Raw genomic sequence first — 27,576 nt, 5'->3', positions numbered from 1 at the left:
CTGTCACTCAGAGATATGGGCTAGACAGACCATTTGTCTCATCCAGTATGTCCTTTTCTATGTTCTTATGTACTCCAATTGTAAAGAACATCTTCTCATTTTAGAGCATGGTATTGGTGATGATGGAAACAAACTACCATGAAGGCAAAAGAAGGCCCATGGGTCCATCAGCTTCTGGGATGAAGACAGGGCTTGATTAACGCCTAATAAGCAGGGATCCTGCTTTTCCCCGATTAAAAAACCCTGCAAATTCTCTGCTAAAAAAAAAATCACAAATTGTCTAATAAAAAACCCCAAATCCGTGATTAAAATTAAAGGGCCCCCACAGTCCCACTCATGCCTCTCACTTCCCACCCACAGTCCCCGCAGCCTTGCTGGTGCCCCTTGACCCCCACCCAGAGCCAAAAGACTCAGGGTTTACCATATAATACCAGATGGGCCCCAGCAGAGTCAACAGCGTTTCAAGCCATGGTGACCCCACAGCTCAGCATTGCTAAGTATATGTGTTTACTGCAGATACCTCCCCACCCCCACAAAGGATCCATGTGCTAATTAGCCCCTCATAACTGGAACTGGGTGTTCTTGACACAAGGTCTGGGATCCTCCAAAACTTTATATGCAGATGAAGTGCAGGGCAATCTGGTCTGGCTCAACGTCATGGAGGGCAGGGCCACACTAATCATATGTAAGAGTATGACAGAGGGGGCAACAGAGGGATTCTGGGTGAACTGTTTGGGACATTTAAGGCTGATGAAGAAACAGAAGTCATTAGAAATGGGAAAGGAAGGCACAGCTCAGCTTTGGGAATAAAGAAGTCAGAATGTATTCAGTGTTGTGACTCAACATGATTTGAAAGACTTAGCAGTGATGACAACTGAGCACAATGAGCACTAACATATATCTTACTCAGATGGGCTGCACTAACCTATCCTTGTGGTAGGTTCCCATCACTGAATTTGCACAATATGGGCCATGTGTTTTATAGACACACTCAGTGTCAGCTGCATTTAATCAACTATGGTTTCCATTACTGAGCACATGCTGCTTTTGGCAGCAATTTAATGATAGATAGGCAGCAGTTTAATGATTTAATGAGGTTTCCTTGTATGCAAATAAGATAAGGGCTTTTTTCTCCCCATGCTGATTTGGGGGAAAATCCTCATCTTGTTTTCCAGTATATACGGTAACATTAAAGCAAAGATAAAAATCTAAAACTTATAAATACACCAGGAACAGGTGTAGTTTCTTTTTAAGAGTGGTCAGAGAAAAAGAGTATTAACATGAATTGATTTATATAGACATGCCTCTTGAGGTATTTAAAATCCTTCCTAACAGGTTCTTTTTTAGTAAAAAAAATAGATAACTCCCTGATAACACATGGAGAAAAATATTAAATTTTTAAATGCGAGACAAAAATCTCAAATAGCCAAGCTGAAAATTGCCGTCTTATACCATGAAAGAAGTAAAACCCCTCGAGCAACTTTTATATACAACATTGAAAGTGTCCCCAAAATATAAAAAATACAAATATCTATTCAAAACACTAACAATAAGGCAATGATGTCAAACATACAAGCCATAGGATGGATCTGACCCACAGAGCCACTTCATCAGGCCTGCTACTGGTGGGGCCAGGGAATTTTGGGACATAGCCAGGGTGGGACTTGCCTGGCTCTGTGCCAGAATCTAAACTTATTGTACAATTTCTCTGAACATATTTCCCCATTAAAATAGCAATGTCTACTTTCAGCGTTAACTCAAACTGATTCACCATTTCAAAGAGGGGGGTTTTTTTTAATTCAAATAAAGTAATAAGACTGTATCTGTGAAACCTTGACATCCCAACAACAGCTGGGGTCAAGCAAAGTTTTTAAAATAAGAAAATGTCTGGGACTAGCACACCCCAACTTCTAGCAGAACTTACAAAATGAACATTAGAAGATTTAAAGGAGTTTGCAGGCTTTGACAGCTTTGGCTACCAGGTTTGAAAGTGTTCCATATTCCACTGTCCTTCCCACCCCATCCACATGGAGAGCATACAGTTCTGAAATGTGAATTCATTTTTAATCCTATAAAAACTGTCAGCCCTCTGATGAATTTTACAAATATCATCAGCTGTCTTCCCATAAAATATCCTATTAAAAACGGTATTTATTCTCATTAACTATTAGGATTTCAAATGGTATAACTTTTAACTATAAAAATAATTAGAGACATTTTTTCTGAGCAAATTCAGAACTAACACTAGCAAGACAAATTAAGACAGAAATTGCAAAAATCCCATTTCTAGTCTTTTCTTAAAGACAACAGACTTACAGTAAAATTAATAGCTGAAACCTAAAAAGATTATTCAAGCTATAGTGGCTTCTACTGCATTGTTCTATTTGTTTCCACTAAAATTCCAACTGCTATCCTAAACTGTAAGCACTTTGGGGCAGGAAATGTTATTTGTTTAACAAAGCCCTTCTACTATATAGCACTATGTACACATATAGAACTATATAAATAGGAGGAGAAGAACAGGCAGTTGCTTGTCAATCTACTTAAACCTACTGGATGTCTTTTGCCATTACTGTCATTTTGATGATTTCAATAGCCTAGTCAATTCATATAATTCATTCTATCCTTCATTTCTTCTCCACATCTCAAATATGCAGCACTAATCCTCCAGATTCAGCATAGGAAAAAAGATGTGCAAGACCTCAGATAAAGCTTAAATCACAACATTTTAAACCTTTAGCATAGGCCTGTACAGACTTCTGCTGACCTGTCAGACTCTACTGTAATTAAAAAGTTAAAGTTAGGTTTGAAACTTTTGTAGGTTTAGGGCATTTAGCCTCTCAAATTAATTGCTTACGTTACTAATCATATTGATATTTTGTGACTTTCAATGGAGATTGACAACTCTCTGACCCAATGCTAATTATAGAAGTGTAATTTTTAATAATATCCATCCCTCCTTAAAAAATTGAACATCATAAAAGCCAAAAGGAATTTAAATACCCTGCATAAATAGTAGTCTAAAGCTAAACAGTCAAAAGTTTCCAGATAATGTGTGCATGTTCAAAATAAAACGACATTAGAAGACTTTTGCAAAAGTAGATCTAATAATAAGGCATTTTTCCTTAAATCAAAAAAATAATTTTATTTACAAAACCCAGTGATTAGATTGTACCTAAAGGAAAGGTAGACTACTTGCCTAACTCTGGTCATGTCACAATCCCTCTGGGTCAATTCATTCTGTTTAACAGCCAGCTGGGATGACAAGCCACTGCAATTAAATTTCAGGTTTTCCATTTGTTTTCTTGCCTCTGTTAAATCAGTTTCCAAATTCTGTAAAGAATGCATTTAAAATGTGTTAAAGCATAGGAACCAGTAATGTTTTTTTTTTAACATTTCTGCATGTAGCATACATGCACGCACACACAGAAATTACCAGACAAAACCTACATTAAGAGACAGTTAAAGTCAAGAGCATGTAATGATAATTTAGGAGGAAAATGTTTCAGGGATATTTTAACTTTCTAACACCAAACATTATAAAACAAGGAAACGCAGAATTACTGGCAAAGTTAGAAGATATATGAACTTGGAAGTTACGGACATGGTAAACAGATGTTCTGCAGAGACATCCTAAAACAACCCTAAGAAAAAAATGAATGTATTTTAATATTTGTGCTCCCAGGAAAGAAGAAGTCTAACTCAATTTTTAATAAATTGATAACGATACAGTAAAGAAGAATTAAGGAAAACTCCTGAAGAATATTTTTTCAAATTACCTTCTTTCAAAACACTCACCATTTCCCATGTTCTCATAGGACCCAAAGCTAAAGACTGTTCTTAAAAATGGCCACTAGTTCCCATTTTTCCCACTGGGCCCCAACTCAAGCTACTATCAGAAAAATGGTAGCTCTACACTATCCAGAGGAAAATAGGAGAACTGAGAAGCAGGTGATCCGGAACTGCTAAAGCAACCTTTGGCCGCAATCTGTATGTTCATACAAGTCAACAAGTTCATAGGAAAGGAGATGGTAGTTATTTGAGAAAGTCACTTCAATTGACGGCAGTCTTACTGAGAGCAACATGAGTGGGCAGCCATTTTAAAAAACTAATTCTTTACAAGTTCCTCTGGAAAACATTCTCTTTCAGTGTCTGCTTCATATATATTATAATAGCAAATTGCCCGTCAAGAATCACAGGGGGAGGCGGGGGGTGGGCAGGGATGGAGTCCCATGTCTGCCCCCCACCTGTCCGGGCTCCCTCTTCCCCCCTCCACCATTTGGGGTTGGGCCCTACTCCCCCTCCCCTGCCACGTTGGGCCCAGACCTGCTCCTCACTTCCCCCCCCCACTGCGTGTAATGTAATGATAATTTAGGAGGAAAACCTAAAATGGTTACTTGGAAGTTACGGACATGATAAACAGATGTTTTACAATATTAGAATACTATTTTAAGTGCAAAAGGTTCACTCCTTTGTAACTATGGAGCTGCATGCATGCAGCCTGATTCTGTTCCTTCCTTCTTTATCAAGGAACACCCCTGCATACGTGCTGTTAGACTCAGCAAATTGCCCTAGGTGTGGTAGGGGGGGCTGAAATCAGCACCTGAGCTGGCCCCAGAAGCCTTACCTGGGGTCCTGGGGGCCTTCCCGGGCTACAGCAGTGGCAATGCAGGTGCACAGAGCCTGGCCAGCAGCCAGGCTATGGTGGCCAGGCTCCGGTTTCAGGTGGCACATGCTGCAGCCACATATGCCACTCTGCTTTTTTTTTTGAGTGGTTTTTTTTAAACTGGAATTTCCTGGTATCTTATTTTGGCTTCACGCTGCAGAGCAGCATGGAGAACCTTTTGACATGCACTGTGTACATGGTGTGGCACCTCTGAGGGGCTGCAAAGTGCATGTGCGCACTTATATTGCAGAACTGTGCAGGAGCCTAACCAGCTCCCAGAACAACTCCTCAGAGCTGCTTTGACTTATGCACAGCATCCCATGGCACACTATGGGCCCTAGAAAGCAGAAAACAGCCACAGACCCAGATCATGCTTGCAATTCATTTGAAGGATAAAAGGTGCAGAAAGAGACCTTTATGCAATATACTAGCTAAGGAAGAACCCAGGTACAGGAGGCTCTCAGGACATTGTTTCTGCTCTTTTCAATGAACTTTTATGCTGCTAGAGTGGTGCATCAGTGAGAATTAGATCTAAGCTGCAAACACAATATTTTAAAATACATGTTAAAAGGAATGATAATTACAGTTGTTACTCGTATTTGCTCTCTTTTCGCTAATCTCTATCATTTGGATTTTTTGTCTAATGCCCCAACCTCCTGAACAACTTCAAACATCTGCTATTAAAAAAAACAAAACAAAGCCAAAATAAAACAACCAACAAACGAACAAAAAACAGCCAACAAACAAAAAGAACCCAACAGCCTATGCCTATTCCTGGTAGTATTTCCTCCTCTTCCCAGTCTATGTGGAATTTTACTACCAAAATAACATCCATTCCTCTAGAAAGAATATGATATCATCCTGGGACAACCTTTCTAAGTCTAAACATTTAACTGCTTAAAGGCTAATATATCAAGACCGGCAGACTAGAAACAGCTGCTTTATCGAAAGGAAAGGCTAGAATCCAACACTACCTACTAGGAGAGAGAGTAGTCACCGTTACTTCTCAGAGGACCTGGGATATTTAGAACTAAGGTATTTAACATCTAGAGGAGATATTTTTAAAACAATGTTAAAGTATTTCACATTGATTAATCCTAATTTTACTTCCCCACTGGGTACTATACTGCTAGATTCAGGACAACTATAAGAGAATAAGTGGGATTGTTTCTGGATCCCGTATCAGCAACAAAACTAATTATGGTCTTTATTACAGGTGATACTGCATAAACCAAAAAGATCCCAGGCTGATTTCCAGAAACCAGGCTGAGTGGTAGCCTTAAAAAAATAGAATACATTTCACTTCCAAACTCAGATAATTTTATATGTCATCTTTATAGTCACTTAAGAACACCACCATAAGTAATAACAATTCCTGTTGTTTAACTTGCCCTCTTAAAAAGACTATTATTAAATACATTTAAGATACAGGGAAATTTGTTAATTTGCAGTCCAGTATGATACAATGTGATAATCTTGTATTTGGCCTGCGAGGATACGAGTATTATTTCCCATACTGTTTAAAAGTACCCAGTTAAAAGCAAATCTGGCATATAACACTGATTCTTGAAAATGTTTAGTAATGGAAATAGGGAAAGACCAGAACACAGGGAAAATTAATTCAAGTTGAAACCCATAAATTTCAATGAAATATTTACAAATTATACATTAACAACAACAATAATGAAAGGTAAACAGTTTAGTAATATGATGTTTCTTAATCCATTTGTACATAATAAGAATGTTAAAAAATGTATTTGGCTTTTCTGAAGTCATAGTCTGCAGCATATTACTTCAAAAGAAAATTCTATTACCTGACTATGCAAAGCTGTTTAAAATGCCAGCTAGTCATTCTCACAATAACCTTGTGAAATAAATCCACTTTACAGAGGAGCAGAAGTGAGGCATAAAGACAAAGTGACTTGACCAACAGCAAAGAGAAATTCTGTGTAAGCTTTACATGCTTAGGTCACTGTAGCAAACCTCTCACTATGGCATATGTTAACATTCATAAAAATCAATTATTTCAAAGTTCTTCACATTATTTTCACACGTGTTGTGGAGAAGTGAAATAATTCCAACAATTTCATTACAGCTATTTCAAAACAGCATCTGACAACCTGAAAAATCACTTGTACAACTCCAATATGCAGTGTTTCTCTGGTGAGGAACAGGCCATTCCACAAATTCATGGAGACTGAAAAACCTTTCCCCCCAACCAAACGAAGAGCCTTGAACTGTAGAAACTGTCCCCCCATGATGAATGACACACTTTCCAAAGCTCTTCTCTAAGCACCATACCTATAACAACCAGAGGCATCACTGAAGAGCAGACTTGGCTGCCTCTGAATCATGGTGTCAGAAAATTCTACCTTCATGTATGCTATAAGTAAATTGCCAGAAAAATACCCCAAATCTTTCTATGCAAGGTACAATTTAGATGTGTAAGACATACGAGTACTGTAGATGATGTTTTACAAAAGTAAAAAAAAAGATGTTTAAGCCTGAATAATGCAAAAAACAACAACAAAACTACTCTGTAGATATATATACAAATACTAGCAAAGTTTTATACCAGTAATTGGTTTATTCCTTAGAATAACTTTAGAATACCTTAAACATGACAATTTTGAAGACAGAATAAAACAAGGAAATAGTGTTTCAATATAATGTATGATATTCTGAGAAAGCACTCACATAAAATGAAAAACGCATAGCACATTTATCATAAACTGTGAATATAACTTTTTAAATATGATATAAAATGAAAAAGCCTCTCACCAAGAGTGGAGCCCTCTGGAGGCTAGGATACAATTTATTCAAACCATGGTTGAAAAGTTTTTAAAATAGTCTTGCAATACAGAAAAAAACCAGTCCATCACATTAAACTAAATTATAACTGAGGAAAAACAACCCCTGAATGATAAGATTTTTAAAGCTGTTTAAAAAAAAGTTACATTTAATCTTAAAATACAGTATCTTTTATTTTTTAATGATTACATTTTAGGATGACTATTTGAAGTCAGTTTCCTGCTTTGCACTATCAATTTTTAAAAAGCTGTGGGTCTTAAGAGAACGAATGTAAATGAATGTCAGTCCCCACTGGTAGATTTGAATATATAACTTGTTATATAAAGAAAATAACATGTACTGTAAATGCCTGGGAGAAGTAGTTCTGAAATAATATCCAGAAGACCATTCCATGTCATACCTTTATTTTGGCATCAATGCCAGATTTTTCTATTCTCCACTGTGCTTCCTGCTTCCTCAGTTTCTCCAGGTCATTTAGCAGGTCAGTGCAGCGTGCATTTAATCCCTTATTTTCTTCTTCCAGATTTTTTATAACCAGTCTGTTTTGCTCTTCCTTCTTCTGTGCACACTCCTTAGTGTCCTGTAGAACAGTACCACAAGGGCCGATAAACAAAAAAAAAGTGAGAACTAATCAGCAAATATAAACTGTGCAGTTTTACCTTCACAGCAGCTTCTTCTATATTTGATGGCCAAGGTCACCTGTGTACTTTTATTGGCCTCTTTCATGCAGGTGGAAGGGTCATATATTTTAGTTGGATGACAGCTTTGATGAGTACACATTTGCAAAGAGACCATTAATTGATCAAGCTGCCTTTGATGCTGTCCCCAGCTATTTTTGAGACCCACACAGACATCCTCCCAGACCTCGGCTTTATCAATTAATAATGCCAGTCCCATCAGAATCTAATTACAAGAAGCCACATCTTCACACTCCTACTTTCTTTGCTCCATTTCCATCATTAACTATTTATCTGAAAGTTATAAAGCTTGGATTTTTAGCTTGAAAGCATCTTTCTCAGAGTTAGTGTGTGAGAAAACTGTAAGGCCTAAGGCAATTTTTCCTCCAAGCTTGTCACTTTCAGTGCCACAAGGGCTGACACCGTTTAAAGTAGTACTTCAAAGCTATGGTCCCATAAAACTATGTACAAGTCAATATACCTTAAGTTCTTGACTTTTATCTTTAAATTTCTGCTGCAAGTTACTGAATTTGTTCTTCAAGAGGGTATTTTCCTCATCTACAGCAAGCTTTCTCTGTACCAAGTTGTTTATCTCCTGTTGCTGTCCTGATATTCTCTATTTAAGACAAGACAAAAAATTAATTAAAACCAAAAATCAGCATTTGTAGTAGAATAATTATTTGCTCTCATTGTCAAAGCCTTGTTTTAAGTTTTATGGTGTGTGACCTTCTAACATGTGGCTTTACATAATTCCTATTGTTGTATCTATATTTAAAATCGTATTTCAAATTGTCAATATGTAACATAATAAAATATAAAGAGAATGGCCTGCGTTCCTTCTGGACACAAGTACAAATGGAATAGGAATTATTCAGATCAGTCTGAGAAGATAAAATGGTTGCAAACCCTTGTGATATTTTTGGTTAGGGATTAAAAATAAGGTTATTTTTGCAATTGCACATGCAGCATATGACAATATAGCCAGAACACAAATTGTCTGAACTCCAGAATTCATAAAAAAATCAAAAAAATTATTAACTGATGGAACTAAAAAAAAAAAGGATAATCATACAACTCAGTTACACCTTGAAAGGCAATAGTCTAATGGAATTTGCATCTGAAGGCAATTAAGACACTGTTGAACAAAAACAACACTTAGTGTACTGTACATAATAAAACCTAACAACTATTAGAAAAAGAAATCCAAGTTTCTGTGTTAAATTCTTTCATTCTTTATTCTTGAGGCTTGCATTTTCCAACCTCCCAGATCATAAACAAAGATTAAAATTTCTTTTCATTCAGAAACAGATACAGTGGCCACTCTTGAAAGTTCATATTTTGTACATGAAAATTAGTAAACCCAATGTTAAGTATTTGCAGTTCTGTTTTATTCCTCTCCTTTTCTTTACAAAAGCAACATTTTTGTTTAGATTTAATTTTTACTACATTAAGTACATCAGACTGAAGACACAGATATTGAACCTGTCTGAAAACAAAATGAAGCAAAGCTAATTTGTTTTCCCTGTTCAAGCTGAATGAAATGTATAAACAATGAGCAGCACAAGATGAAAAATAAACTAGATTTTTTAAAATTATCCCATTATATGAATACTAACACAGGATTTTAAAAATAATTTTCAGTTTAACAGTATTTGTTAAATCTTTAGATGTTTGTGGTGGGGGCCATCTTGTGGCTGGTCAAATCATTGGCCTGCCCACCTGTCTAGGGAAGGAGTTTGCCCACCTCCCTCAGCTGCCACGCCTTTGACACAACTGAAATAGATTTTTATAAGGTGAGAGGCTGCCCATTTAATGCCTGATGCCAAAGGCTCCATACCATCCCTACATGTTGTCTCACAGATGGCATCACTATATGGCTCCAACCCCAAGATGGACCTATTTTATGCCCACCTGGCATTCGGACCCCACTTGAATCCCTCCTTCTCAGACGGTCTAATCTCCACCCACATACTGAGCTGCCAAACTCCCTAAGCCCTTTTTTCCTAGTGGCTGTGGCGCCCTCTGAGACCTCTGGCCTTACTGGCTGTCGCCAGTTGTGGCGACTTACACACAGGGCCCTGAGGGTACAGCGCAGCATATACCTGCATCTGAGCCCTGCTGTGGGGCGAAAAAGGCTTGGGGAGGGCTGCTGCCAGGATGACTCACCTGTAGGTCCCAAGGTGGCAAAGCAAGAGCAGCGTATATCACTGGCATGGCATTTTAGAAGCTCGTGCTCCATGTGCACGCAGGAAGCAACATCATAAAGACATACATGGAGACAGAGCGGGGTGGGCTTTTTGAACTGGCTGAAGACACCAGCACAGAGCCTGCTACAAGAACTACCCGCACACTGGCTCTGCCCCAAGCTTGGGATGCTGAGCCAGGGCAGCGGTTACAAGAAGGACCCTGAGCCTCATGGATCTGAAAGGTAGAGGCTCCAGAACTTTGGCCAGAAGCTAGTCAGCAGGCATCCAGCAAAGGGAATCTGGACATCTGGGGCGCATCCAGACAAACACACACGTGCCTCTTGCAGCATCTCAAACCCTTTTGAGACGCTGCAAGAGGCATGTGCAGGAATGAAAAAATGTTCCCCATGATGCAAACTTGCAGCACAGGGACAAAATTAGATCTCTGGCTATCCAGAGGTCCACTCTGCAGAACAGCAGGGAAAGGTATGGTCTGGAGCAAAAACAGGAATCAATCCTCCAGAAGAAACACTCTGGTTTCAGCCAGAGCCTCTGTGGTGCTCCTGCTGCCCCCGGCGCTGTCCAAGGTAAGTTACAGAATGGGGTGGGGGGGTTTACGGGTCTGGGTGGGTGTGAATGTTTGTGATGAGTGGCAGGTGTTGGAAGTGGAGGGGCTATGGGGAGTGGAGGGTCTCGAGCAGGGGCTACCACACACCTGCCCCCCACCCGACTCTGTGGTACCAGCAGCAGCAAGCAGCATGGCTGTGGCTCTCCTGCAGGCAAAGCGGGCAGTGTCACAGTGCTGTGTGACCTGGGCTCCTACATGCTGAATGGTCCCAGCCTGGCCCACTACTGTAGGAGTAGAAAATGCTCCCTGCCAACCTGATCCAGCCCAGGCCATGCTGGTACTGTGCCTTTCCACAGGAGCCACGCAACCTGCTCTGATGCAAACCCAGACTAGTGAGTCATAAAGTGCTAGGCTGGGTCCTGCCCTGCACCACTTTCCCACCTGCACAGTGGGGCAGGCAGCACAGCTGCCGGAGGCTGGACCCACTGCAGCATGCAAGAACCATCCACCAAGCCATGCTGGGTCCTGCCGGCTCATGCAGGCAGACCAGCCCGGTCCCATGGCAGCAGAACCCAGTGCTGCATGCACGGTCCCTGCACACCGCATTGGGGTCCTGCTGCCATGGGACGGGGTCAGCCTGGCAGACTGAGAGGCCCCAGTGCCGGCACGACCCGTCCCTGCTGGTGTGGTCCCTGCTGCAGAAGGTAAGTTATGGGCCCTGCAGCGGGGGTTGTGGCCCTGCAGGGTGCCTGGGACCCTGTACAGGGGGCCTGTGGCCCTGCACAAGGGGGCTGTGGCCTTCCAGGGGGGAGCTGAGGCCCTGCAGGGAGGCAGTCCCTGTGTTGTGTGGGGGGCTGCACCCTTTCGGGGGCCAGGGGACCCATGAGTCCTCAGCAGCACCCTGACAAGGTCCCCCTACACCCACAGTCCCCCTGCAATCACCTCACACCCACCCACACACCAACTTACATCCCTCCATACCCACCCACACAATCACCTGCATTCCCCCTTCCTGGAAACCCCACACCCCCAAATCACGTACCCATCATTTGCGAAGGAAAGCAAAAGCACACATTCACACACACAGATATTTACAATTTATTTTATCATGATGATGGAGACACTAGTAGGCTTCCAAATTGATTTAACATTCTAAATATATCAATAAAGCATTGCCCAACTGATTGATCTCTCTATATATGTGTGGGGGGCGGGGAGGTAAAGTGGTCTTTTGTTCTAATTGTGGAAGAACATGGATTTTCGGGTATTTTAAAAAATGGATTTCGGATGCTACTGCAGCAGTCCAGCTGCACAAGGGGTAGTGTCCCCAGATACCAATTGGGACCCAGAAGTTCCTAACTATTTGTATCACCCAAATATCGCGGGCTCTGAGGCCCACACAGATAACTATAAGTCCCTATTTTATGGGGTAAATGGATGGATGAAACAACAAAATACTTGGGACAATTAATGAAAAAAACAGAATACGAGTTTTGAGTCAAAGGGTCAAAACGTGAAAGTAAGCGCACCTGAGGAGGACACCAAGCACAGCCCCCCAGGCCATACCCATCGGTCCTCCAAGGCATCCCAGGAGCCGATGGACGCCTCCTACTGGTGCTCTGCCCAGAAACGTGAACAAACAAGTGTGAGGAAAGCAGCCCCACAGTCTCTGGGAACCTCCCTGGCCAAAGCCTCCTTCGTGGTCAAGTACAGGCCCACTTGGCCAGGGCCAGGAGGAAGTTGACCAGGAGGTCCCAGAACTTGGTGGGGCCATGGATGGGGTGACCAAAAACAAAAAGGTGGGGAGTGAAATTCAACTAGAACCTCAAGAGGAGGTTCTGGAGGTGGAGGTGTAGGGGCTGCATCCAGGCGCACTCAAAGGTTATATGCACTCTGCCTGCAGAAGGGGCAGAACACCAGGGTGTCTGTGAAGCTCACCACATACATGCCTGTGGCAATGGAACTATGGAGAAGCCACCAGCTGAGGTCCACAGTGGCTTGTGGGATGAAGGTGGACACAAGGGCGGCATGATGAACAGTGTGGCACACAAGAGCATAGAAGTGGCAGCAATGGACAGTGGAAAAGCGGACTGGTCTGGTGTCCTGCAGGAAGCTTAGGTCATGGAGCAGGGAGCACCGTGAGGCACTGGCCCCACAACAAACTCCAGTGGCCTGGAAGACACGGGGGGGGGTGGGGACCACAGCTGTGCAGGACCTGGTCAACAAAGGCAAGGGCATTAGTAGGGCACATTTCACCCCCTGAACCAGATAGCAGGCTGCACGTGTCATGGGTGGACTCATGTGCTGGGCCAGCGCAGCAGGGTCTACCCACTCCCGCCTACTATAGTCCAGGAGGTCTCCAATATGGGTGACACCAGCCAGGATCAACCTCTGTTGCAACCGAGGGAGCTCTGCCGTTGGGACCTCCAGCTGGGGGTTCCAGGGGAGGGGCTCAACAAGCATGTCGGTACCCTGGGCGACTGTTGTGGGGGACCTGGAGGTGGAGACCAGCCTCCAGGACTGGAGGTGATCCCAGTGGAAATCTGGCAGCCCTTGCAGGTCCTGCAGGGAGAAGTCCCGCAGGCTGAGGAGCTGGCAGTCATATTGGAGCCCTCAGGAGTGGCAGAGAAAAGCATGCCCCAAGTGACCCCATGCCATATGGCTACTGACACCATATAGCAGTCACTGCAGGGCCTGAAGGTGGAACACCAGAACCTGGCTGTGCAGGCAAACCAGACTCCGGCCGCCCTCCCACAAGGGGAGGCTCAGGACCTTAGCAGCGACCCAGTGCCATCGTGGCCAGAAAAACTCCAGCACCTGCCTCTGGAGTTCCACCAGGACCTTAGGGGACACAGGCAAGGTGTGTAACCAAAGCATGGACAGGACCAGCTGATTCAGCACCAGCACTCTCCCATGCAGGGAGAGACATCTCAGGAGCCATGCCCATGCCCTGAGCCACACCATCACCCTTGCCTCCAGCTGGTGCCAGTTCTCCAATGAGAAGGGGTCTGTGAGGGACAGGTATACCCCCAAGTAGAGCAGGGAGCCTGCACTCCAGCAGATCCCATAGACCACAGGTGGGACTGAGCCCACCTGCCACCCATCACCCACCACCACGCCAAAGCTCTTGATCCAGCTGACCTAGGCAGAGCAGGACACCAAGTACAATGCCTGGCAGGCTTCCACCTGTACCATGTCACATGAGTTCTGGACCACGAGGAGCATATGCTGAACAGGACCAGCCGCCCTGCTGGCTCCCATAGCATCAACCCTGCCACCCGCTTCTGCAAGAGAACAACGAAGGGCTCCAGGGCCACGGAGTACAGCTGGCCTGACAGCAGGCAGCCTTGACGCACCCCTCTCCTAAACAGGTTGGAGTCCATCAGGGTCCAGTTAAGCTTGACCAAACGCTCTGCAGAAGTGTACAGCACCTGGGGAGCCCACACAAAGCAGGGCCCGGAGCCAAAGACCTGCAGTGTGCCTGTGAGGTGCCCGTAATCCACTCTGTCAAATGCCTTCTCCTGGTTTCATAGATTCATAGATGCTAGGGTTGAAAGGGATGAATTTGTAGGCGGCCATGGGATTACCTCTCAGCCTTCTCTTGCAGAGGCTGAATAGGTCCAGGTCCCTCAGTCTCTCCTCATAGGGCTTGTCCTGTAAGCCCCTAACCATACAAGTGGCCCTCCTCTGAACCCTTTCGAGTCTATCAACATCCTTCTTGAAGTATGGCTCCCAGAACTAGATGCAGTACTAAGACAGCAGCCTGACCAATGCTGCATAGAGGGGAAGTATCACCTCCTTGGATCTATTCACCATGCATCTGCTGATGCATGATAAAGTGCAGTTAGCTTTGCTGATGATTTCATCACACTGATAACTCATGTTCATTTTGGAGTCCACTATGACTCCAAGATCCCTTTCCACTTCTGTGCTGCTGAGAGGGTCATGCCCCACCCAGTAGGTGTGCTGGATATTTTTGCGCCCTAGGTGTAGCACTCTGCACTTCTGCTTGTTGTACTGCATGCTATTATCTACTGCCCACTTTTCTAACCTGTCCAGGTCTGCCTGCAATCATTCCCTACCCTCCAGAGTGTGCACTTCACTCCACAATTTACTGTCAGCCACAAACTTGGACAGAGTACACTTCACACCCACATCCAAGTCACTGATGAAGCCATGGAAGAGTAGAGGTCCAAGGAGCAAACCCTGCAGGACCCCACTACCCACATCCTTCCAGGATGATACTGACCTGTCTACTACCACTCTCTGGGTGCGACCACTAAGCCAACTTCCCACCCACTGGACCATGTAAACATCTATGTCACAGCCTCTTAATTTATGAGAATGGGATGAGATACCATATCAAAGGCCCTGCAAAGATCCAAGAAAACGACATCCACTTCTACTCCTGCGTCTAAGCATTTTGTGACCCTGTCATAGAATGAAACCAGATTGGTCAGGCATGATCTACCTACTACGGATTCGTGCTGGTTTCCCTGCTGCATTATTTTTCCCGCTGAACTCCCTTCATAATCTTTTCCAAGGATGGAGGTGACAGTGACTGGCTTAGAATTACTTGGATCCTCCTTCCTCCCCTTCTTGAAAACAGAAACCACATTGGCCCTTTTTCAGTCCTCCAGGACCTGACCTGAGCACCACAAGTGCTCAAACAGCCATGCCCGTGGTTCTACTATGACAAAAATCATAAAACTGCTGCAAGAAAACAGACAATCTGTGACTCAAATCCATGTCCCTTGACTAGCACAGCAGGGCCAAGACTGCCTAGAGGCCCCTGACGCTGGAGTTACCCTTCACTTTGAAAACAGCCCCGAGAACTGTGCAACAAAACTATTCTTTGGTAACACAATTTCCCTCCACTGGCCTCAGGGCAGCAAGTCCAGCTTAAATATCAAAGAAATAATCGCAGTTTACATCTTCTACTGTTGCTGTTTCCCACTTGCATGAGCCAATGTCAAACCTTGCTATGGTTCAAATCTCTGGCTGTAATGTGATTTCCTTAGGCAGACAGAGGAACAGGAAGCAGCAGCAGGCAGTTACACATGGTTGAAAAGGAGATATTGGGAAGTCATCTCAAAGAAGTACCTAACTGAGTCACGATTTTCTGAAGCTACGCATGGTGCTGCATATGAAAACTGTGAAAGCTTAGACAGTGTCTCTTGCACAAAAATGCAAGACAGTGGCTGGGGCAAGACTGAATTGTGGTAACAAGCCAGCCACAAGAAAATCAAACTCTGCCAATGGCTGCAACTCATTAAGTGTAAGAGAGAGAGGAGTGCTTGCAGTACCCAATACCAAACTTATGCCATAAGGTAATAACAGTCATGATAACAGTCCTCAACCTTCTACCACATCTGAGCCAAAAAAATAAAAGCAATGGTTAAAATTATTGGCAGAGACCTGACACACTCATTACATGTATATAAGAAGACTCAGCAAGCAAGCCAGAAAACTGAGTGGCCTGGGGAAAAATCTGCAAGCTACCTATATATGCATCTCAACTGAGCCAAGTGTCACTAAAGAAAACAAAAGAACTAAAATATTCACTTCAAAGCAACGCCTGTAAAAGGCAAGGAAAGCCAAGGTGTACTGAAAACATGACTGGAAATATGTACTGGTGAAAACATTCTCCCCTGGTAAACACCTACTTCCGGAAGCAAACATCCAATATATGTCAGAATTCCATGCTTAAATCAGTCTACGTGACTGCATCTAAATTCTAACCTAACTCACACTTATTGTCCCCAGTGGCCTTTGATCCTCACTACCTCCCATTTGCATTAATTAAGGCATATTTCTCAAGCGGTCAACTTCTAAATGTTGATTGCACTAATCCAGTGTGTATACTCCTGAATCTCACACCTACTGTATCCAATGGTCTCTAACCTTCGCTATCTCCATGAGCCATTTGAAGCACCTATTTATTCATGGACAGGAGGGCAAAAGACAGTCCCTCCCGGCATGCTAGTTCCAGAAGGTCCCGAACAAGGTAGAGGTTGTTGAAGACGGAATGTTCGGGCACGGTGTAGGTCTGGTTGGGATGGATCTTATCCATCAGCACAGACCACAGGCACAGCGAGATGGCCTTTGCTGCCACCTTGTAGTCCAGAAGCTCATTGAGCTACAGCTCCACAAGGAAAAAACTAGGCCTATGCTTTGAAAATGTGGGCAAGGGGGAACACACGCACACACAAGGGCTGGGGAAACTCAAGCTGGCTTACTCAGCCACGCAAAAAACACCAGGGCAGGGGGAGTGGACCACAGGACTTGCCACACAAAGGCAAGAACATACAGGCAAATATGAAAGATGGCTGGAGTGGTGGATGGGCTTTGTTTGTTGAAGATCTGTCCAGAAACCCCTCAGGCCTCTAGCCAGGTGCTCAGCAGCAGAGCAGTAGGCAGGAAGACAAAGGAGGATCAGATGCAGTGAGGTAGCTCTGGGGGAAGGCAGGAGCAGTCAGTCAATTAGGAAGTAATCCAGTGCAGGTGTGGTCAGGTGGTGCATGGTGGTGCAGCAAGGAATCTTCCTCTCTCCTAAGAGGGGGCAGAAGCAGAAACAATGGCAGCAGCAGCAACAGCAACAGCAGCAGTGATGCTGGGAACCGTCCAGTTCAGCTACTCAGGGTGCGCTTCTGGTGAAAGTGGAGGTAAAGGTGGGGGTGACCTGCCAAGGCAACTGGGGCAAGCAAGGCACCTTCAGACTCCAGCAGTGATGGTAGGGTAGAAGGGGCCTACAGGCAGCACAGGCTCCCTCCCCAGGCTGTCCCCCAACCACGGCTTGGCAGCAGGCTGGGCAGCAGGCCGGAACAGGGGTGCAGAAGCTGGCATGCAATGTTGGGGTGCAGTGGGCCTCTCCCTGGGGGGGAGCAGCTTGCAGCAGGGGACACCTCCCACCATTGGGGAGGCAGCAACAGCAGCAGCAGCCCAAAACAGGAAGGAGTGAGGCCAACTCACTCCCAAAAGCTCTGAGACCAAGCCAGCAGCTAGCTGTAGCCAGAGGCAGGAAAGGGCCTGGTTATCTTCTCCCAAGAAGCTCCTGAGACCAAGCTTGCAGAACCAGCAACAGCAACAGCAGCCTGGGACACAATGGTGCATGGCCAACTTCCTTCCAGAGGCTCCTCCCCCAGAAGCTCCTGACTATCACCCAATTATCGTGGGCTCTGAGGCCCAGGCGGCTAACTAATAGCTCCTAATGCATGGGGCCAATGGATGGATGACACAACAAAATACTTGGGACGGGTAATGAAAAAAACCAGGATAGGAGTGTTGTGTGGGTCAAACAGTCAAAACATGAAAGTAAGTGCACCTGAGGGGGGACACCGAGCAGAGGCCCCCAAGCCACACCCACTGGTCCTCAAAGGCATCCAAGAAGCCGGTGGATGCCTCCCATCGGTGCTCAGCCCAGAGACATGCACGGACAAGTGAGAGGTAAGTGGCCGTGCAGTCTCCAGGTACCTTTCCAGCCAGATCAAATACTCCCAATACCCTCCTGATCAAATACTGGGCCCACTTGGCCAGGGCCAGGAAGAGGTTGACCAGGAGGTCCCGGGACTTGGTGGGGCCATGGATGGGGTGACCAAAAACAAAAAGGTAGGGGGCAAAATTCAACCAGAACCTCAAGAGGAGGCTCTGGAGGTGGAGGGGCTGCAGCCTGGTGCACTCGAGGATCATGTGCACCAGGGTCTCCCTCTGCCCACAGAAGGGGCAGGAGACCCCCAGAAGCTCCTGAGAGCAAGTATCCCTGAAATGTTTGCTAGGGCAGCTTTTTATACTGCTGCCCCGGTGCTGGACTCAGGCTCTAGCTCCCCCTGGCTGCATATCTGTGGGAAGCCAGGCACGGTTATTTTGCCTCAAGTGGCACAATTTGCTCGACAACAAAGTGCATGTCCATGCATGTGTGCTGAGGCAAAAAGCCCCAGCTCCACTTTTCACTGCTTCTATTTTAGTTTCTGTAAGCACATGTCCTTGCATGTGTGGACACACCCCTAGAGATCCACACATGGCTGGAAGATCCACAAAATGGGACATGCAAATTGGAATCTCACTGTGCACCAAATGCTTTCCGATGTGAGATGACAAATTAGTGTAATTTTCTTGTTTCTGTCCAAGCATACTGAAAAGCCCTATACTGGGGGCAAGGCATGGATATATACTGATGATTTGATCTCATTTATTCGAGTTAGTACTGACCCTGGACTAAGAAGGCAGACGCCTAGTTTTAATAACCTGGAATGATACGCCTGCCTGTACCCTACTGTGGAGGGCAGCAGGCCAAAATGTTAAATACTATTTGGGTGAATACTACTTGGATAACACCACAGTTGGTGTGTGGAAGAGGTGTAGGGGAGGTGAAGCCTCAGAAAATATACCAAAAGGGAAAACCCCATCTTGAAAGGAACCATTACTGGAACGTCCCTTTTTGTATAATTTCTTTTGCGTCATGGCATGCAGACAGAGAAGGACTTCATTTCCTCCCTTTTGGCAAGATCCCGGGAGGGTGACACTAGCCCTGGCCTCGCCTCTACGCCAGTCAGGTCTCGTGGCCTCTAGCCTTGACCATCCCTCACACTGGGCGGTTTGGCCCTTTGACCAGTCCGGGTCCCAGAACGGGCCAGCAAGGTTATTTTGGGTAGGTTACTGAGCCGCTCACCCTCACACTCCCCCAGGAGTCCACTTTCTTGGGCCCCTCCAAACACATCTCACTCTCTACTCATGCCAGCCTATACACAGTCCTTCAGGCCCTACGCTACATGGCCCATACACATTCCTTCAGGCCCTCCATACAGCCCCTACTCTAAACGGCCCAATCACTATTACACACCCCCTCACTGGGGCTACTATACTGCCCCCTCCCTGGGGCTCTCAAGCCTGAGAGACCCTTTGGGCCTCAGGTCTGATGACATGCCTGGACTCCTCACCCGTCCCCTTTACGGGGTAACCTACTAGGTCATGGAGCCTGAGGCTACAAAGTGCCCCATCCTCACCTTTCACTAGGGAGGCAGCCCCATCACACCAACACTAGCAGGGTGTAGTTTTAGGTCATGCCTCAAGACCAGGAACCTCACCCATCCCCATAGTTCCTAACCTTAACTTCCAAGTGTTGTGGGAGCAGCAGCAGCAGCTCTGGCTGGGCAATATTATCTCTCTGGTTCCCTGCAGCAACTGCCAGCTCAGCTCTGAGGACCTGGCTTTAAACTGAGGCTGCTCATCTCTATCCTCCAATCCAGGAGCCCTCCCACAGTCATGTGACCACCTCATTAGGTCACATCACACCTGCCAGCTACTCCACAGCCTGCTTAAGCCTCTTAAAGTGGCAGGCACCTCCATATCACAATGTTAAATACTGAATCACAGGTCACAAAACATAAAAACCAGTAATAATGACACTCAGAGCCTGAAAAAGCTATTCAAGAAAAACCTAGTCTGAAACAGAAGCCTAAAAAATTTAAGGTGAAAAATGCCAATGCTACCCACGCAAACCCAAATCCTATCCCCTGAAATTATAGGGGTAAATTTTGGTATCAGGTACTAACTCACAAAAGACAGCATGCTCCACAGATTCATCATGTGTCCCTTCATATGCACATAGCAGGAAGCACAGAGACTGCCCAAGCAAACTGATCAGTAAACAGAATCTATAATTCAGCAACTCTACATGCATCAGAGTTTACTCGTCAATGGAGAAACAACAGAACCCAGAGGAAGAATAGTTCAGCTCCTTATCTTAAGCTAATGCTAAAGCGGTGCTTGAATCATAAAGAAATAAATCAGTTCTGTACTGTTCATATGCGATAATTCACTTACGTGATATGCATTTTTTTAGAGTTATTAATCCTGTTGACTCAAATAAACATTTATCTATTTCACATATTAGAAAAATTTCATCAGTATTACTCTAACATGAATTAATACCTGACCAACTGAAGAGCTACCTGGATACCACAAGAAAATTCTCATTGATACACCAAATTATTTTAATATACCATTATATTTGCTAAGTTACTTAATTATTTCATGCTTGTTATAGTATCCTTTCCTTCCTGTCTTTATTTTACTTCCACTTTTCTCCAGCTATTGGAGAGCATGATACATTTACTTCAGAATTGCTTGGATGTATTCTTCCTCTTTTCTTTCTCTCCATCTTTTCTTACAGAAAGTTCATTCCTTTCTTTCCCTGCATTATGTTTTGAAGTTCCTTCAATATATTTCCTGTCTTTTCTTTCTTTTTCCACCACTGTGTCCAAATTCTTTCTATATACTGTACCCTGATTTTCTAATATACTCTAACAGTTTCTCCAGCCAATCCCTTCTCCATATCTATATGCACTCCAGAAATTTGGCCTGACACCTAACTAAGGACTAAGCCCAAGAGTCACAGGCAGATAAATGAGTGAGCAAGTATGCTAGAGATGGGGCAGTTCCATAGATCTGCAGCAATACCCTAGTTTGCCATAACCTCTTCTAGGGATATTGATAAAGGAGATTTGGTAATTTGATTCAAAGTGCTATCCAAATTTGAATTCAGTTTGTACAGCTCCATCATTCATGTCTGTTTCTACCTAGACAAGGTCTGATGAATTCAAAGCCTCTCACCTACCCCTGTTCTATGTATTGGAAAAGAACAGCAGCATTCTCTTCCACAAACACTTGCTTTTCCCTTCCCACAAAAAAACCCCTACCTGACTGATATTCATGTGCAGGTTATCAGCTAATTTACATCACCCCAGCCTTCTGACTGTTGTGGTAGACAGCATCTATGCTACCATACTTAGCAGGGTGGATTGATTGGTCTGGAGCTGTGATGTTCCAAAATAAGGGGCATGTATTATGTAATATAAAATAAGAAAATGACACCCAGTGGCAACTAGCAACTCCATATTTCTCTTACTGCAGCTTTCTGTACCATAAACTTGGGTGATAGATTCTAAACCTAGTTATCTAACTAAACAAGCCATAAGGATTAGCTAAGCTAAGCTTTTTTTTCTAGCAACATCTAATATAGCAAACAGCTTGGGAATTTACTTGTTTAATCACACTTATACCAAAAGGTATAGAGCAGGGGTCAGCAACCCCCGGCACGTGTGCCAAGCATGTCACACAAGGCCATTTTGCTCAGCACACCACCACCAGTCCGAGCTCTAAGCAGCTGCTGCCAGCCATAGAGCTCAGACTGCTGCCAGCAGGCGGCTGGGAGGCTGCAAGCCCTGCTGCAAGCAGACCAGGCTCTGCGGGCTGGCTGCAGCTGGAAGGATGTAAACAGCTGCTCCGGGCTCCGGCTTGTCACCGTTCTGGCACCTTCCAAGGTAGACACTGTATTTTTTTGGCACTTGGGCCAAAAAACGTTGCCTACCCCTGGCATAGAAAGTCTTGAAGAATGATGCATTGCAAGGTGAATTATTTAATTTACTAACGAGTTGATTCACATTGTTCTGCAGACATATCCACATTTTAAGCCACATCATTTTCTCCCAATAAGCAGCTTTCATTACGATGTTTCATTTTTGCAACTAAGCCCTGCATCTCCCTCTTGCACTGCTTACATTTGACACGTTTTCATTTTTTACCCAGGGAAGGAATCTCTTCAAAATATTCCCAGAAAGGGTCTCTCTTGCACCCAGAAGCCATGACAGCTTTTCTGTGCCAGAAGTGTGGGGGAAATATAGGAAGCTGCGTGTGTACTACTGAATAATGTCGTCCCTTTTTCTTTCTAGTTTGCTCCCCTGTTCCTTTCTACTCTGCCTCCATCCTTTCCTATATTGTTTCTATGTGTAGATTTAGCATGTTTGTGATGACATTTAATTGTAACTGTTATTTTTTAAATGAGAGAGAAATTTCATATTTTATTGATGATTTTAAAAAAAATCCAATTTAAATTTTAAAAATCTGATTTTTTTTTTAAATCATTGATTTTCATCCACCCTGGCTTTCTGGCTACCGCAAAGTTTGTGATCCTATCACATACATCCTCCTCAGTCTTTACTCTTGAACCTTCTTTCCCAGACAATACTTTCAGGGCTTGCTTCTGCTGTTGCTCAAACTGTTACAATACAATGATATGTGGACAGCTTTGATGTCTTAATTCTCCACTGCAGTGAGGTCCTGTACCAGTGACAGTCTTCGAATCAACTGGGTGCTCCAGAATAAGTGAACAAGCTAATTGTGTTTTCTTACACACATTATTACCCTCCAAGGACACCTTTGATGGTTCTTCTTTAGTTTCACTGACAAGATACGCTTTTAGTCATGAAAATCATTTCATATTGTTTAAGCACCCTTATATACTGAAGAAATCTTATCTACTGCTTAGGTGGTCATTTTGGTGGTTTGTACATCAAGGCGTAGAAAATACTAAACAACTTTCAGTGGCTAATATTCATTTGCTGGTGGGTGTTTAGAATTTTTATATTTTTATTACAGAAACCAAAGCAACATTTGTGGCAACTGGATGCTGTCTGTTACATAAAATAATATATTTATTATTATTCGCTTCTAACAAAAGAAATAACTGAGAATGGAGTTTGGAAAGGCTGGACGAAAGTAAATATGGAGATGTAAAAATACCAGAAAAAATGGGAACAATGTGTAGAAAACCCAGATTCTTAAACTTTGAACTTTTCCTCAACGTTAATTGTTGTAAATCAAAATAATCCATCATATTTTAATAGTTCCTTGTGGAAGCAGAGGAACCTGAGTAGGGACCCCTAGAAATTTCCCTTTTTGTACCTGGTTGGAGCATCGGAGTCCAGTAAGGGCTGCAAAGTTATTCTGAGTCCTTACAGGGGCAGTGGCAGAGGCTAGATGACAGGGAAAGCAGGGGCCCCGATTTATAAGCTCCTGCTCCCTCCGTATTGGAGGACTCCCAGGAGCTGGCTGTATAACCAGATGCCAGGTGTGACCAGAAGAAGCGAGAGCAACGGACAGATAACGTACAGCACTGCAAGCCAGGAGACTAAAGTAGATGCCACTGAAAAAAACACGAGGAGAGCCTCCGAAACCCCAGAGCTCAGAGAAACCCAAGCAGGTACCCGAGCCCCTGCAGGAGTGGTGGGCAAAGAAAGTCCCTTGAAGCCTCTACAGAGCCAGGCAGAGAGCGGGGGGACCTATCATTCCTGATCAGGGCATGACTAAACGAGGAAGTGGTTAACATAAGGAAAAGCAGGCAAGGATCATAAGACTTGCTGCTTGGGACTTGGATTCACGGGGTCAGATGAACTGGGGAACAACTAATTGGATATCAAGAATGGATTATGTTTTGTGATTTGCACTTTTGGAAAAGCAGGAACTCCATTATGTGCTCAGACCTAGCCTTTAATGAATGGAAAGTAATATGATTACCTCATCTCCTTCTACAATCAGGTAACTTTCCACCTGGACAAAGGGGGATGAAGTCAACGTCATATACTTGGATTTCAAAAAGGCCTTTGACCTGGTCTCCCATGATGTCCTCATGGTTAAATTGAGAAATTGCAGCCTCAAAAACTTAACAGTCCAATGGCTAGGAAATTGGTTCAGAGGTTGGACCCAGAGTGTGTTAATAGACAGAACTGAGTCAACATGGCTAAAGGTGACCAGTGGTGTCCCTCAAAGCTCAGTACTTGGACCAGTGCTTTTCAACATTGTCATCAATGATTTGGCTATAGGTGTGGAAAGTGTAATGGCAAAGTTTGCTGGCATGGCAGGCGAAAGGAGGGTCTGTTACAGTGAGTGAGACACTGAGGATCAAGATGCCTAATCCTAAGTGCCAGCATTTTAGGAGCCCGAGCACTTGCTCATTGCAGCACAGCTCATACCTGCAGCACTACTTACATTCCTTCAATCTAATCAGTCACTCACAGCTGTGAAGATATTGTGAGTGATATTAATGATATTAATGATATCTTTAAATGATATTAAACCTATCATTTAAATTGGAACCAAATAAACAGTGTGGTATTCCTGGCAGGCTAAATTTTAGAATATTTATCCATGAAAAGGCTAAACAAGAATTTCAGAACCACAAATGTGGTTCTGAAATTCTCAAGCACTTTCTTCAGTCCAAAAGCTTTCTTCATTTGGTTCACATTATATAGTGAATTTTTAGATGTATTTTTATGCAAAGTTATCAAGGTAGTATTGTAAATATTGAATTATCAAAGCACTACTAAACATTAATAATGGAACATGGAAAAACATTTCAGACTTGCTTTCAACATACATAATCACAAAGAGGGGGCTGATAGACTGAATAATGAGTTCATGTTTTCTTATAACCAAGGAAAAAGGAAATCATACCTGCAAGAAAAACATGTGCACGTGTACACACACACACATTTTTACTAAAAGTGCTTTTATTTTTTTTTCCTGAAAAGTATATGGAATATACCAATAGTAAAGTACAGCTTTATTGGATGAGAGGGAGGGAAAGGAAACGACGCTTTTCTATAAAGCTAGGATTCTTCTGCCCTGTGTATTTTGAGGACACTAGGCATTGGAAACAATCTACTAAAAATCACGGGAATAATTCAAAGCTGGCAGAATCTATATAGGAATGGTAACCCCATCATAGCCATAGCAAGTACCACAATCTTTTCTTCAGCTCTTTCACATCTTAGAACAGAATATATTCCTTAAATGTTAGCCTGTCCTGATAGTGTGCAGCAATCTATAGCCTGCCACCACAACATTTGAAAAGTCATGGGGCCACATCTTATATATAAGGTCTTTTGACAGACTTCACAGAGGAAAAAAGTCACCCAGACTTTGTTTGATTTCCAGTGTGAACTGTTATGATGAACAGCCGTGAAAAAAATATTCCCATATTAGAATTAGAAATTTTCCAATTCAAACTAGCACTTTTCTCTTTGTATGTCAACAGTATAAAAATATTGTCCATTGTGACAGAGGGCCTTCCAGGGCTAGACCATGAGTTAGCCCACCCACCTGCCTAGGGCTGTCTACCCTGACTCACCTGCCATGACTTGAATGTTTTCATAATATATTAAGCAAAAGGCTGCCCATTCACTAACCTGATGCTAGGGGGCACTATCCGTGGTGCCAAACCTCCCTTTACCATGGCCCATGCCTCACAGATGTCATCCAGACAATTATGGCTCCCTGGTCTGAGGCTGGGGCAAAGTCAGCCCACCATTGGTCCTCTTACATGTTCACACTCCCTCCACCCCTCTCTCACAGGGGCCTCTTGCACTCCGCCCCCCCGCTCACAGGGGCCTCTCACATATTACCCATCACCAGGCCACTTTCTACTGCCTTGCTCCACCGAGCAATCCCATTTGGGCCATCAGGCTTCACTACTCACACTCTGGTAGGACATATGCAGCCCTTTGGATCCCATACGTTCACCTACTCTATGTGGCCTGACCTTATTCCAAACTTGACACTACTCCCACTCGTGGGGGTTAACCCATGTACTGTCCTTTAGGCAACCCTTACCGCCCTACTCAGTACCCCCCAGTGCAGCCCTTCAAGCCTCTCTCAGTGGCCCTACTCTGCACTTCACACATTCAGTTCTTCAAGTGCCCCTTTTTGCACCCTACTCTGCACAGGCCTACACACTGATACTACCCCACTCTGAGGTCTCACACCCCTACTGGGCTCAGGTGCTCCTTCAAAGCATGCCTGGCCCCTACCAGAACTCCCTACTCTACCCACCAGATGGTGGGGGCTGGGATTAAGGCTCCCCTACCCACCTTTCACCAGGGAGGTAACTGGCCTGGCATTTCTTGGGAGCTGTTCTCCCACAAACAGCCCTGCCGGGCCACCCTTCCCCAGCAGGGTGGTTTCAGGTCATGCCCAGGACCAGGAGCCTCCAAACCTCCCCACAGCTCCTGCCCTTACTTCCAAAACGTTCTAGGATCAGTAGCTCTGCCAGCTGATGTTACTCCCTCAGCTGCTAGCAGCAGACTGCTGCCCCAGCTTGTGTATGGTGGGTCCTAAAATGGCTGACCTATTCAAGCACGTGCCAGCTGCCTGACTCCATCCCTTAAAGTGGCAGGCACCCAAAGGTGCACTGCCACATCCATCAAAACGTGAACTGTCTACTCCTTAAAAATTAGAAAGAAAAACCAAAGACCTAATCAAATTCCTGTAGGTTTATCCATGAGGTAGATTTTAGAGATGACAAGGTAGAAATAGGTGGTTGCCACCGTTTAAGTTACCACAGAAAAATCAAAGCAATATCTTAAATACAGCATCCTCCAGTCAAGAATTCTTCAGGAAAATTAAAAAAAAAATTCTGGTACAAGTCAAGGAAGTTCTTGGATGTATGAAGACACAGTCATCCTAAAATTCATTCTCATCTCTTTAGATGGCAAATCTTGAGCTGAGTTGCAATCCAGTATTGATTTCTTCCTTAATACTGTCTAATTATTTACTGACAAGTAGTGCAGCTGCTTTAAATTCTTCTAATCAGGTGGTAAAGGCAAAAAAAAAGTCATGTTGACCTTCAACTTAACGAAAAAAAAGCTATAAAACCTACATAAATTGTTTTCCATCTTAAATGTACTGCACAACTTGGGAAGAAGAGAAAAAATGCTGACATCAGTAATAAGTCCGTCATGGCTGTACGTTAATTGGCAGATAACCATCAGGAACAATGGATCTGACTGTAGTTACCGTAGTTACCATCAATGAACTTATATAAATATTCAGATA

The 27,576-nt window shown here is 44.0% G+C and overlaps 1 protein-coding gene across 2 annotated transcripts in view; it reads right to left on the bottom strand.

Moving 5' to 3' along the window:
- Positions 1 to 27,576, bottom strand: part of CNTLN (centlein) — a 377,819-nt gene that overhangs the window by 262,852 nt on the left and 87,391 nt on the right. For both annotated transcript variants that reach the window (XM_090038766.1, XM_090038767.1), the window contains exons 4-6: positions 8,636 to 8,770; positions 7,878 to 8,057; positions 3,196 to 3,333 (exon numbers count right to left, since the gene is read on the bottom strand). In XM_090038766.1, coding sequence (XP_089894892.1) covers positions 3,196 to 3,333; positions 7,878 to 8,057; positions 8,636 to 8,770 — 453 coding nt within the window. The remainder of the gene's footprint in view (positions 1 to 3,195; positions 3,334 to 7,877; positions 8,058 to 8,635; positions 8,771 to 27,576) is intronic.

Source organism: Crocodylus siamensis, chromosome 3 (assembly GCF_052110815.1).
Source record: "Crocodylus siamensis isolate JL-2025a chromosome 3, ASM5211081v1, whole genome shotgun sequence".
NCBI classification, from domain to species: Eukaryota; Metazoa; Chordata; order Crocodylia; family Crocodylidae; genus Crocodylus; species Crocodylus siamensis.
This window is presented reverse-complemented; position numbering and strand designations above follow the sequence as displayed.